General features: G+C 38.9%; 1 protein-coding gene across 1 annotated transcript in view; it reads right to left on the reverse strand.

Annotated features, from left to right (window-relative positions):
* Positions 1–15,341, reverse strand: part of LOC107044206 (BTB/POZ domain-containing protein 18) — a gene marked incomplete at its 5' end in the record, with an annotated part of 185,083 nt that overhangs the window by 99,392 nt on the left and 70,350 nt on the right. The window contains 1 exon segment of the mRNA XM_029126545.1: positions 4,460–4,620. Within this exon segment, the coding sequence (XP_028982378.1) occupies positions 4,460–4,620 (161 nt within the window).

A 15,341-nucleotide genomic window follows, 5' to 3' on the forward strand; every position in this document is an offset into this window, starting at 1 on the left:
GTCAATAATCAGCATCCACCAGTTTACTGGTGGAATAATACCATCGCCGTCTTGCGAAAGGAGTGCAGCGCAGCGAGGAGATTGTCCCAACGTGGCCGTAACAAGCCAAACTCCGAAGAGTTGGACTTGCGATACAAGAATCATGGAATGAACTCCTCACAGAGGTGGAAGGTGACCCGTGGGACCGGCCATACAAGGTCGTGATGACACGACTCAAAAGTCAGCCGATGCCACCACCGACGTGTCCGGAACTAATGAAAAAAATCGTCATGGTGCTGTTCCCGCAACAGCCAGATTTTCATCGTATGAGCGAGCGGAAGGAGAATGTGATGGTTTCACCAATCACCGAGAAAGAGGTGATGGAAGTGTGCAATAGAGTGGGTAGCTCTAAGGCTCCTGGACTGGATGGAGTTCCCAATGTTGCTCTGAAATCGGCCATCCACGTGAAACCAGGACTGTTCTTGGACGTATACAATGAGTGTCTTAGGGAGGGCGCCTTCCATGCCAAGTGGAAGCAGCAGAGTCTTGTGTTACTCCCGAAGGGGAAAAAGCCGCCAGACGAACCGTCATCATAACGTCCTCTCTGTATGCTTGATACAGCTGGCAAGATTCTTGAACGTATCATCCTCAGAAGAGTAGAAGCAGCTGTGGAACCGGTGTTGACCAAAAATCAATACGGTTTTCGAAGATGCCGATCCCCTCTTGATGCAATCAACCTCGTCGTCGATTCCGCCAAAGAAGCAATTTTAGGAGCGAGAGGACTCAGAGGCACCAAGAAGTACTGCCTAGTGGCGACATTGGATATCAAGAACGCCTTCAACTCGGCTAGGTGGGTCTGTATTATGAAGGCTCTGGCGGAGTTCAACATACCTGAATACCTGCGGAAGATGGTGGACAACTACTTCACTGGGAGAGTTCTAAAGTACGACACGGAGTGTGGCCCCGAGAAGTACAGAGTTACTGGAGGTGTGCCGCAGGGCTCAGTATTAGGTCCTCTCTTGTGGAACGTCATGTACGATGGGCTACTGAAACTGATACTGCCACGTGGTGTGAATCTCGTGGCGTTTGCAGATGATGTAGCTGTAGTCATCGTGGGGAAGCATCTAGAGGAGATCGAACTTGTTTTCGACATGACCTTCGGGGCAATCCGTTGCTGGATGGACACCGTAGGCCTGCAGCTAGTAGAGCACAAAATGGAGGCTGTGTTGATCACGAGTAGGAAGCAGGTCAAGTCTATAACACTAAGAGTCGGAGACTGCGAAATCACTTCTCAGCCTTTCATTCGGTATTTGGGGGTAATGATTGACGCCCGACTTAGCTGCAAACAGCAAGCCGAGCACGTGGGTAATAAGGCTTCCGGTGTCAGAGCTAACCTACCATGCCCCATGCCCAACATAGGAGGCCCAAAGCAGAGAAGACGAACATTACTATCGTGGGTGGTTACATCTGTGAAGGTTGCACAAGTCTATCGACTGAGTGTGCTGCAAGTTGCGAGCGCATACCATACGGTGTCCGAGGAAGCAGTTTGCGTCATCGCCGGCATGTTTCCCATAGAAGAAATGGCCGAGGAACGAAGGTTTGACGGGAGGTCACGGTAATGCCTATTGACTGGATAGAGAGACTCTTCTTCGTTGATAAATATGAAATTATTGACGAGGAAGGTAACAATTGGTTGAAAGGTAACCTTGGGTGAGCCTTTCCGTATTCAGCCTCAATGCTCCAAGCTTGAACTAAGCCTGAATTAAGGCTCTGTAAAAGCCCCATCTATTACACTCATTTCAGGGTGAAGTGAACGCTAAGATCAAGCCTGCTCCAGGCCTGTATCACTGAGCCATAATACCATAATGAATTCACAAAACTGATACTTCTCTCCAGGCAAAATTATTCTGAACAATAACTAGAGATTTTTTAAAAACAGGTCCTCCCAAGGGTATTCGAAAGTCCATTTGGTCTCAGTCAAGACGCTTACGCAAGCTTGAGGTTAGCCTGGTAGGAACGATCCTTATCTTCGGGTCACTGGATTCAGCCTCTACTGAACCTAATAAAGATAAGCTAAGCTTAAACCTAAGTATAAGCTTAGTCTGTGTAGGCTCAGTGCGCTGAGGCTTATCCAAGCCAATACTGATTCAAGCCTTGGGCTAAGTAGCCTGAACAAAGCCAACGTCTTCCGAGGGTATTCCACGGGGTCTTAACTTGACCTATATGGATCAAGCCTCGATCAAGCCTGAGTATAAACTTAGTTTGTTGAGGCTCAATGGGCTTGGGCTCACCTGAACCTGCACTGAGTATAATATGTCTCAGCCTTAACAAGCAAAGGCTGGTTCAGGCCTGTATCGATACTCATATTGCCGAGCCCCAGGGAAACAAGGTTCCCCCAAGCTTGGCCCCATCGTCGAGCCTTTGAATTCTTACCTGGGAAGCGAGAAAAACGCAATGCAACGCAGTTATCGAAGGAGACAGGAATGTTTTTTTTACAAGCGAAAAAAACGCAAAATTTTCAAAAAATCATAACTCGTTTAAAATTTTTCTATCTTGGACTAAAATTTCAACTGAAGCCTTATCTCATGATATAAAATTGAGACCAAAATCATAAACAAAATCTTTTTTTTTTATTGTCATTTTACATCGCTTTGACTCGGTTAGGGTATACTGCGATGATGATCAAGACTTTAAATGGTTAGATCGCACCATTCTACCCGGCCGGGATTTGAACTCGGATGTGAGGCAACTTTCGCATGTGAGGCAACGAACTTACCCACTGCGCCAAGCCACCAGGCTGATGAACAAAATCGGTGTCATCAATTTTTTCGACTGCTGCTTTCACGTGCAATTGCCCAGAGAAGAATTGAATAGTTGATGAATATCAAGACAAGTCAATAATCAGGTCGAAGTAAGCCCTAAAATGTAGATTTCGGCGAATCTCCACGGAATTTTTTTTGCATCTTCTGCGATTTTAATGATTAAGAGCTGAAGTTCAAATCTGTCCATCAAAAAACTAATATTGATAAGTCTATGGAAACAGATTTGTGGTATTCACTGTGCTCAATGACAAAAAATTTGTCTATATGGAAAAATATATGAGGTTTATCCTGCAGAATTCAATTTATATAAATAACTAGTATTTGCAAGAAAAAGTATAATCTGGCAATAATGAGTACTTTTTTGAATCAATGCAGCTATTACACGATTAATTTTTATGTTCACTCTAAAATATGCCGTAAAATACTTGGTTGGTAATATCAAATTTTTGTAATTTTTTTCAAATTTCTCAGTAGGGGCCTTCGTCAATCAACATAGAAAATTCATAAAAAATTGACGGATCACATGGCGAATCATCAATTATATGTAAAATTCAATGGTCAACATTTTTCGTTTGAATCATTCTCCTCTATCTCGATCGAGTTTGCCAATAAACGCCTCGGAACGCCCCAACATTCGCGCAAGTGTTAACGTGCTGCCCACTTCCCTCCCATCCATGATAACTGTTTATCTATCACAGTTAGGAGAAAAAGTTATAAAATAAAAAATGTGTATTTTTACATAACAAGCATCTTTTATTTCAAATTTTTTTCTCTATCTGCAACCATTTCCATGATATGATTGATTAAACAATTAAAATGTTATAAATAAATAGACCTGACGACAACTTGTAGAAAATCGACGTCGGATTTGGATTCAGCACTTCCGTTAACGTAAATCCCATAGATAAAATTTAATTTTTTTCCTAGCGCACAGAAATAGGGTTAGCATATGGCCTACTATTTCTATTTCCACTCTAAAAAATAGCTAGAATCAACTTTTTGGTAGCATAAAATTTTTGTGAATTTTTTCAGCTTTTTAAGATGGGGCTTTCGTTAATCCACCTCCAAAAATTATAACAAATTAAGGAATTGATAACAAAAAATCTGAAAAAAAATCAGGGTGGATTTTTCATCGAGCAGATTTTATTGAGTGAAAAGATTGTAGTTATAATGATGGTTAAAAGCTTATTCAATTAGAACATCTATTTTAACATTGCTTGGGCAGAATGTGAAACAAAAATCATGAAATTTCTTCATGGTTAGAATTTTCCAGTCTTTGTTTCCCTCCTCCCCTCCACTTTGATCCTCTACAAACACATTGAATCATTCTTCTGTTGACATTATCTAACCAATTCTAATGTCTTTACACTGCCTTGGAGTATTCTCTCCCCATGCATAATTTTTCTACAATTCCATTCGATGATTCCGTGAACTGAAAATGTCCTCGAATTGTTCATAAAATCTGGAAATTTTTTCTATTGTTTTTAGAGAGTTCGAGAGTTTTGTGGAATTGGTGCGAAAACTCAACAAATTTCTCAATTTTTTAAAATTAACTGATGTTTGGATTTCGGCCAATCAGAGTGCAGTATTCAAAGTCACATGGCACTTCCACATCATTTTTATTCATCAATGGAATTGAATCAATTTTAATAACTTACCACTCCATCGCTTGACGATTCCTCGAATCCCCTGAATGCCGGCAATGCAGGTGGTGTCGTACTCATATCAAGAGGACCAGGCGGTAACCACTCATTTCTGGATGGTGATGACCTACCTCGTGACGTGCCAAGCCGTGGCCTGCCACGACGAACTCTTCTACCTGATAACAGAAAATATAAAATCAGAAGCCGATCGCTTGCTTCACTGGCTCTCGTTTTGGGGTAAGACCGCTAGGGCTGGGTTGTAGCGGGTGTGACCCATTACTGTCCGGCCCAATAACCTCCCTATCAATTCCGTTTTTTCTGTTCATTACGAAAAACAGGAGTATACTTTCTCATTACAGAATTCTTGATTTCTCGCTTGATATCCTTGTTCATAACCAAAGATGTTGGAATTTCGACTCGATGACAAACGTTCCGTTTTACTTCCGGTGCTCCCATTATTTAGGAAAAATATGTGTTGACAAAAGCGGGTGACCCACCCCAAAATATAAATTAGCCGATGAACACTCACTCAGAACGAGCATAGCTCTCTATATAATGAATTGCAGGACTAAAGATATTTCATTGCAAAAATATCTGAAATCTTCCCGAAAACAATAATAAATTTTTGTAAAAAAAATCACTAAGAACGGGTCCGAGCGTTCTATTTCTATTTCTATTTACAAAAAGTGGTGAAATCATAAAAAGTAAATGCCAAGCAATACATAGAGGTTTTGAATACAACTAAAAAAACCGATGAAAAATTGAAAATTATGAAAATAAAATTATCAAAACGAGTTGATGAAAATTTGAAGTCAACCAACTTGGCGTACGATTCAAGCTCCTAGAAAATGCACCAAGTGAGTTGGCTTGAAATTTTTATAAAATCGTTTCGTTAGAGAGACAATCTATCTCTTGACCAAATAGAAGCATTGGAAACTGCTTCACTTGAAGAATCGCGCCTATGAATACATCTCAACTATTGAAAATATTGCCATACACCGATGTCTCGACTGGCGGGGTTTATGCGGCAGATCAATTCCCTAGGAATTGGCCGAGACCGGGTGCAATCATGGCCAACACCGATAACCATACGCAACCAGTACAATTGACTATTTCAACAGCTTCGGACTACTGCCTTGCGACCACCGATCAAAACATTTATTGCGACGAAATTGCCGATTATATATTGTCGATTATTTTCATAAATTTATCCAATCATTTCAATCGCCCAGCCCACTTTCCACCCACCACCCTTCATCAACAGACCCACCACCCATATGTCACCCCATCCATCCGCTCAGCACCTTCCACCCACCACCCACCTTACCCCCACCGTCGCTACATCCACCGCCGGTACACGTGGGACCTTCCCCCTCCACTGCTTACCGACAACCGGTCCTGCCAGACACCCTCTCTCTCGCACTGGCGCCAGACAGGGTGAAACTCTACTGCTCCCTCTGGAAAGACGTCATACATCACCTGACATTAACGTTATACACCTGAAATGAATAGATGGCGCCACCGCACAGCACGTGGCCGGCGACATATGAGACATTTCATGTCAACTCAGCAACCCTGAATTTTTCTGGTTCTCAGAATCCTGAATTGACATGCTCGCAGTGAACTACTAGATAAGTATATGCTTTCCCTAAATTTTCATTTCTTTAACATAAATTGTTTGTCTACAACATGTGTTAAAAGCTTAAATTTTTGAAAAATCATTTCCCGCGAATAAATTAACGGATTTTAATGAATGAAAAAACGATTTTTTTCGTTTCTTCATGTGCTATATGAAAAAAGATATACCAGCACTGCGAGGGCGAATAATAACGCATTTTCAGAGGTTTTAATTTTTCAAATTCCACTGTTACGCAGGGGCCAGTCGAAAATCAATTAATTCTTTTTTTCTCGATAGATAATAATAATTCCCAATTTTTTCGGGATATTTTGAAATGTGATATCGATATAGAGATGAGAAAAAAAAATTTTTCCATAAAAAAATCTTTTTTTTCGACATTAACGGCTGTAATTATGCAAACCACATATGAAACTCACCACTTACTCCTGTACCATACATTTTTACTCAATGGATAACGTAACTCCATTGTCGAATTGAAATAAGTAGAATATAATAGTTTTAATACCACTTAAATTGATGAACATCGATTTCCAGAAAGAAAAAACGACTTAAAAATCTTCGATTTTCATTTCAGATTGCTAGGTATATAGAAGTCAATGCTTTCGTCGACTCTTCTTCGGAAAAACTTCTCCACTAGCCGCTGCTGAATATCTTTTAATTAATAATTGTCCACCTTCTCCAGGGATGAAGCAATGATTTTTTTAGATGGCTGGAATGGCCTTCGCACTGTTGAATCTTTTTTTTATGCTTTCCTGGATAACTTTGTGTTCTTCCTTACTATAAAAAAATACATCAAGATCTTTGAAGTAATCTTTCGCCCAGCGAAACAGACTACTAGGTGTGAGGATAGGTTCCCCTTGAGTTATCTGCAGACTCCTTCGCCTCGCTCCCGTTTTGGTACCGATTCCTATAATGTTGTGCGGCTCCATCGGTAACATAAATCAATTTTGTCACCACCTCACAGACTTTTCTTATGTGCTCTATCAACATCTTTTGCATCACGTAAACCGCAGCAGTATCGTGGACAAGACTATCAGATAGAAGGATTAGACTTCGATGGCGAATATCACTCCCCTGACGATAATAATAGACCACAGGATGTACAGTGCAATGGTTATTCTTATAATGAAATGATTGAGCTGCGTCCTGAGAAACGAAGGAATAATTCTCGGAGAAATCACACTGAACTAGAATCTCTCCTTCAACTAAATTCTCCATTCGCTCTTTCACATAGGCTGTTTGTTCAGTGGCAATGAAATGATGAGATTTCACTTGCTGGGAGGTTCTGAGTCTGCAATGTTGCTTTATCCACAGTTTGCCACGTTTTGAATTCCACTTTTTCAATCATAGCGTAGTTACAAAGTAATTTTTTCAATTCAAGTGATAGCACATCAACTCCCGGACAGTTTTGGCATTCATCTAAATGGCACGCAGGCATTGGATTGGAACACATGAACTTCGCAAGACAATCTTTGGTAATATGTTACAATGACCACCTACGTGACAGTTGTTATTTACGTAACTCAAGCGTGTCTGAGCCTACTGGGTGTCGGGAGGTCCTCCATAACCTCAATCTAACACTTTTTGAAAACTCAAATTGAATTTCGAGAATCGATATAATTATTTGACCCTAAATTTCAATCAAAATTGGAACGATTATGCGATGTTATAAATTAGAAATTTGGGGGTCACCACATTTAGCTAAAACCCGAGGCCAGGACGAGGACGTAGTGGTGCGCAGGCCTCAAGAAGAACCTACTCACCACCTCTATTACCTATTACATCATGAGGTTGTTTCTAATTTATTCGAAGAACATTTTTTTAAGGTCGAAAACCAAGCCTCCGTCTAACCTTCTTTAGACACTCTATAAATAATTAAATAAATAAGTAAAAGAATTAAGAGTGATAGTAGTCCTGGACATTGATCAACGTACCTATTATGGTTTATAATCGTTGTCAATGTTTATTTTCCACAATGGAAATTAAATCACTCTCACAAAGAACACTAGGGAGGTGTTTCCCTCCGATTTCGATGAAACTCATATATGTTGTAGAGGACTCGAAACTAAGCGACAGGTTATATGTGAACGAAAAGCAGTGACGAGTACGAAAAAAAATTTGCCAAATGGTTATATGTGAACGAAAAGCAGTGACGAGTACGAAAAAAAATTTGCCAAATGGTTATATGTGAACGAAAAGCAGTGACGAGTACGAAAAAAAATTTGCCAAATAATCGGAATTTTTCCATATCGTTCAACGAATGATTGAACTTGTTTTTTTCATATGTCGGAGGAACCGGGGTAATGGTTCTAAGAGACTTCATTATTATAGTATATATGTGATGGCAGCACACTGCTGAAAGCGATCATAAATCCAAACAAAGTGCAAATAGCCGTGCACGCGTCACCTATATCCAAAAATAGGTAATCCATCATGCAGTAATCATGTATTATTGATAACCCTGAACATTATTCACTTCCATTTTGCGCAGCGTTCAGTTTACGTAAACACATTACGGCAAAACTGTCTCTTGTTAATCGTATATTCCGAATTCTTTCCATCATGAGATTCAATCCTATAAACGTTATTAAGATCCTCATGGCAACATTTGAAGTGCTGAATCTTGGCGAAACCCCTGTGACTAATGAAGAACGAGAATTGGCAACTCATTTCGAGAATATATTGCAACGAACTATGGAGGAATATAATGNATTCAATCCTATAAACGTTATTAAGATCCTCATGGCAACATTTGAAGTGCTGAATCTTGGCGAAACCCCCGTGACTAATGAAGAACGAGAATTGCCAACTCATTTTGAGAATATATTGCAACGAACTATGGATGAATATAATGGGGTGGAAATTATTGAAGAATCAACTCTTGATTTCCAAGAGCCATACAAAGACATCGAAATGATACCAATTGAGGATACAGAATTCCAACCACATCATAAAGAATCATCTGATAGTTATTCAGAGGATGACGAACTTGTAGATTATGACTATAAAAAAAGAGCAGTCGAATACTGAAGGAGTGCAAAAACAAAGAAAAATCTGTCTATAAAAACTCTTTCCAATATATTCAAAAGCGTGAAATCGGTCCAGCAATTACGTCTTTGGGCACATCAAGTCAATAAAGGAGGAACTTATATGGAAAAGTTGAAACGAATATCAGAGTACACGTTGAAAAATATGAAAAATACTATCGATGCGGGGCTAATTGTTCATGATGGCGACCTATGAAGATGGACTTTGCAAGCTCAACGAGATATTGGATATCAAGATATTCGTTTCAAGGCCGCATCACATCTCGCAAGATTACTAAATTCGTCACACGTAAAACAATGGAAAATCAAAAAGATTTACAAAAAACAGCGGACGAATTCCTGCAACAGATCAAACCATATTTTGAGATTTATGGCTTGCAAAACATCTGTAATTCTGATCAGAGTGGTTTCCAATTGGAAACGCATTCGGGGCGAACTTTGACAGAAGACGGGTCTAAAGAAGTCTCATGCATTGTACAATCTGAACATCAACGACACACAGTTATAACATACAACCCACCATATCAGCAGATGGAAAATTATTGTCACCTCTCTTCATTGTTTACAAGGAACCTCCCGGAACGTTTGGTCCAAGGGTTCAGGAGAATCTATTCAGACCTTCTAATGTTTACATAACGGCTTCAAAGTCAGGGAAATTGACGTCTGGTAAGACGATATTTCAAACTTAAGATGTAACAAACTTATTTGTACTGATTGTAATGTTCATCCCATTGCAACTATTCCAGAGCACTTTAAAATTTGGCTGGAAGAAGTATTCTTTCCAAACGTGGGACCAAAAAGTCTACTCTTAATCGATTCATGGAGTGGACATTGCTCTCAAGTGATAGAACAGGCAACTCCTCGGAATAAAGAATTATTAACTATGTTAATCCCCAAAGGAACTACCGGAAAAATTCAACCTCTTGATGTGTACGGCTTCAGGATTTGGAAAAATTACGTCCGTCATTGTTCAGATACGGTTGTTCTCTTAAATCATGATATTAATTTGCATGCGCGGAATAATGTGATCAAATTGCAATCTTTAGTCCATAATCAATTATCATCACCGAGGTATCAAAACCTATTTCGTTACGCTTGGTTCCAGAGTGGCTACATCGCTAAAAAACCAGAGAAATTTGATAATCCTGTCGATTTTGCGTTTGGACAATCTTCTAATCCAAAATTTGAAGTTGATGGTTGTTCTAATGTTGCGGCAGTTAGATGCTCGTGGTGCAGAAAGTCTCTCTGCATGCACCATTTTTTTGATGAATATCATTTCTGTACTAATTATGTTCCCTAATAAACTATATATACACATATATATTTTGAATAATTCATAGTTTTCGAAAAATCAAACTTGCACCTCTGAAAATTCCAGTTTCGAGCAAAAAAATGAAAAACCAGTTTCCGCATTTTTTTTTGCATCGGGTGCTCTTCCTACTGGGCTATCCGGCCCCTAGCTGCNTGCTCTTCCTACTGGGCTATCCCGCCCCTAGCTGCATTCTTTCATGTTTTTTTCGAATACTATTGGTTTTATGCAAATTTGAACAATATTGTTTTTTTTTTCTGAAAGACACAATTTTCATGAGGGTAGTGAACCCCCAAATTTGAAACCTCGGAGTGAGTAGTGATTGTGATTTCCATAATTCCTCCCCAACTATTCATCAGTTGGATAAATTGAATAAATAACCCCACCACCTTGGTGGATGATGTTGCCGGGAAATTATTTTTTTCACCCTAGAAATCTCCAGTTCTGGGGAAAAAACAAAAACAGGTATTCCGCATTTTTCCATGTCCCATCCAACGCAGTTGGTTTCATAAAATTCTGAATCATAATTTTTTTTTTGTTTGAAAAATGAAGTCTTTACAGGGGTAGTTTACCCCCCAAATTTCAACCNTCTCCAGTTCTGGGGAAAAAACAAAAACAGGTATTCCGCATTTTTCCATGTCCCATCCAACGCAGTTGGTTTCATAAAATTCTGAATCATAATTTTTTTTTTGTTTGAAAAATGAAGTCTTTACAGGGGTAGTTTACCCCCCAAATTTCAACCCCCGGAGGAACTATCAATTGTGATTTTCATAATTCCTCGCGAGCTATTTATTCCCATAATGAACATTTAATAAAATTCCCTTCTTATAGGTGAAATTGAAAAATTACCTCCAAAAGTGGTCACCTTCTGACCATGGTTTCCCCCCTTAAAACTGCGTAAACGCCGATAAAAAAAAATACCTGTCGCTTAGTTTCGAGTCCTCTACAACATATATGAGTTTCATCGAAATCGGAGGGGAACACCTCCCTAGTGTTCCTTGTCAGACCTTAGATTTTAAACATTGAATTGAATTCAAAATTTGTTCAGTTTCGAATATGGCCCAAGTTCAACTAAATGTTTTTTATTTTTAATTTTTTCTTTTTTTTCTAAAATTATCAAATTTCTCAAAAATTCATCGAATCCAAAAATCCTAAGTCGAAATTCATGGATTGACCCAATATTGTGAAGAATGCTTCAATACGTTCATTGTAAGAAAAGGCGGGGTTGAAAACAATTTTTACTTATCTTCTCCCGAGTACCCCTTCTAATTCTCTAAGAGAATTAGAATTTAGGGAGAAAAAATTTCCGCTTCACCCAGCCGGGAATCGAACCCGGGTCTCCCAGATACGCGCCGGGCACTCTTACCGACTAAGCTACCGGGAACCACAGAAATTCACTCTCAAATTAAGTTGGGACACCGTAACGCTGTAGGTTGGAATTCACATCTCTCCAGTACCTCTCGATCTTCTGAGTATGCCAATTTTTGTTGTAAGAGTTAGCGAATGGATAACGATGGTTCACCATTCGATGAATGTAACCCTTTTTCGTAAATCCTCGATAACTTTTCCAGCTGTCCGATACTAAGACGGTCCCTTTCTTCACGTATTTCTGTATCCAGAATTGTAGCGTGAACTTGGTACGATCTGCCACTGGCACTGTAACCACTTGATATGTGTTACGATCGAAAATTCCAAATATCCATTGGCCTTTACTCTCTCTTCCTCTATTATATTTTCGTCCACCTATCTTTGTCTCATCGACTTCCACAATAGGGCCTATCCCTCCCAATCCCCCATCGGCTCGTCGCTCAACCCACACTCAAGATATTGTTTACTCTCTTAATCCATCGTCCGACAGTTTTTGCACTGAGGTCGTGTTCATTTTCAAGTGTCTTTAATGTAATGTTATCATTTATAATATATTGAGAAATTAATTTGATGATTTTTTCTATTTTTAGTTTACTATTTTCAAATATTGATCCTTTGAATATGCTAATTTGAGTGTTACATTGAAATTTAGTTTTCTTTTTATTTTTGTTCGTGAAATAATTAATTTTTCTGCATTTAAAGATTGTGCTGTTCTTTGCACGGATCATCCTCTCGCCGCACCTATTACAATAGGCGTGCGATCGAACAGCTCCCTGGAGAGTTAGGAATTGTAAAATTCTCTCTCTTCTAAGACTTATCAAAATTAAATCTTCATAATGTAACATTTTGGACAATTTGTTTGAGCGACTCTATTTCTAAATTTATTTTGTTTAATCTATTGAAATTAATATTGTTAGACTATAAATTGAACAAGTTTGAGTAAAGTCATGTATTGTACTCATTTACCCAATCTTTTTAGTTCGTAAGAGGAGAAATTGAATCTTCTGTGAGAGCGGAAATATTGATGGCATCCAATATCAATTTGCAGTTTTGGTAGTACGTACAGACGCAGACAACGTGCGTACCACTCATTCCTGCCAATAGACAATGTTTCGGTCTCAACTCCGCAAACTTACTGGACCCCACAGTAGATTCCGGATGAGAAGTTTCGTATTGTTGATGCAGATCTTCGAAATTTTCAAGTATCAGTCTTTTCTGCATAATTTTCTTCTCGTCGTTGATTCTACCGGATACTTTATCATTGATTCCTGGCATAATTCAACTGTTATTCTCGTAAAACGTGTGGACTTTCTCAATATTTTCATCAGGTAATGATTTCCCTGCCTTCGCGACGGCCGAAGCCAATACTCCTCTCATTTCTCTCAATTTTTTCGCTCTCTGAGCCATGTGTCTCGTGGCTCCAAATTCTTCACTCACTTTCCGAGCACTCTATATCAATGAAGCGACTGTCAAAATTTGTAGAGGTTCAGCGTATGCCTCCGTACTCTTAAATTTTTATTTCAGGCCATTTAACATTTCTTCCAGCTCAACTTCTCGAGGAGAACGTGAATGTTTTACTGTTCTCCAGCTCACTTCATTGTCTGAATCCTCATCTAATAAGAAATCGTCGATTTCCATTGGGTCATCGAACGCTTCGTTGAATCCATTATTATTAGGATCAACGCCACGAATGGTGTAAGATTTGAAGAGTATCCGGAAGAATCATCGGAGCCTCCAGTCGCTGTTGAATCAGTAGATATCGGAGGGAAGGCTTCGATATGTGGATGAAAATCAGGAGGTGATGGGCTAGGAATATAAATGGCAGCTTGCTTTGTACAGTTGATATACAGTTGTGCATTCGCCGGCAAGGATGGAAATTTTTTCCGTAACGATTCCGAAATTACACGTAGACCTTTTCCAACGTGACCTCTCTCTCCAGGGGCGCGCATTGGACTAGCACATCTCTCGGCATGGGGCATCTTATGAAAAAAATGAGTTGATGAGTCCTATGGATAGATTAATATTAAATTGATGAAACCATCAATATGGAATTAGTAATGAAGACCACTGAATTTATTCCAACATTCTCATAAATTGTCCATTTACGGCAGAAGGGAGTGATTTCAGAAGAACATGTGGTGACTCTATATTTAACGTTCAACAAGTCCACAACAACGACTGTATGTACACATTCTTTCATGAATGCACTCGTGTCTATGATAATTGATTATCTTCTGAAAAATAAAAATGAACTCCTCCTATTTTATAACTTCTTCACTGGCACATTACAGACAGATAGGTTACATACCTCGATCCAAACTGACGAACAACTGGAAGAGAATAATGATTCAGTCAATTTCTAGAGGAAATTTAACACACTGAACCGAGAGTGAGGGATGATGTTGCAGGAGCAAGAGTCTCAGGACAACTATCTAGATTCGTACTCCTTGTAACCCTTGGGGGTTGTATGGAAACAAGATTCGACCAAATCTGTAGTTTTTCAGACCGCTTACCTCCACCCCCATCTTTTATTTCCCATGACAGCGAATTATATTGTGTTGATAATGTGTGAAACATCGCAATCCGATTGAAAGTGTACGACAAATACAAGGTCTTTTTCCAAAAATATTATTCTTCATTTCATGTCGTATTATTTTTCATTTCTTTACGTTCATCAAGGGCGAGGGTTGACGCTGACTGAATGATACAGTGGAAAAATTGGACACACGTAGGATTCGAACCCGACTGAACGAATTGCGAGTTCTTCGCCCTATCAACTGAGCTATTGCAGGCTTTCGATTTCTATACATCTTCATAACGACTTAAGAATTTATCAACATCGGTATTTAATTATTAACATCGCTAATATCACTATTAAAAATTTCCGTCTGAAATTTCCGGTGTACTTTCCCGAAATTTTTAGCCAATTTAATTTCTACTGAAATTTCAAGGAATTTCAAATAAATTCAGGAATTTTCGTCTTTGTGGTAGTTAAAATTCTGAAATTTCACTGAATTTTCTGTGAAACTTGAAATTTCATTTTTTTTCTCTAACTGTGTAGGGATCTGATGAGAAAATTTATGGATTTTGGATAGCATTCTTCTCCAAACTCAATGTTCATTATTCAAAAAAATGTTAAAGCAATTATGCTACTCCCATTTTTAGGCCTGCAAGGTAGTTATATCATTGGTTATGTGGATGATTCCCCATACGAGTATAAGTGATGAATTAACGATGTGATTTTACTAATTATAGCCGTTAATGTCAAAAAAATATTTTTTTATGTAAAAAATTTTTTTTCCCCATCTCTATATCGATATCACATTTCAAAATGTCCCGAAAAAATTGGGCATTATTATTATTTATCAAGAAAAGAGAGAGTCAATTGATTTCTGACTGGCCCCTGTATAACAGTGGAATTTGAAAAATTAAAACCCCTGAAGAAATGTCATTACTCGTCCTCACAGTACTGGCATACTTTTTTCGAATAGTACATGAAAAAACCAAAAAAAAAATCGGTGTTTATTTATTAAA

This window comes from Diachasma alloeum, unplaced genomic scaffold (genome assembly GCF_001412515.2).
Source record: "Diachasma alloeum isolate Michigan unplaced genomic scaffold, Dall2.0 Dall_scaffold_00688, whole genome shotgun sequence".
NCBI lineage: Eukaryota > Metazoa > Arthropoda > Insecta > Hymenoptera > Braconidae > Diachasma > Diachasma alloeum.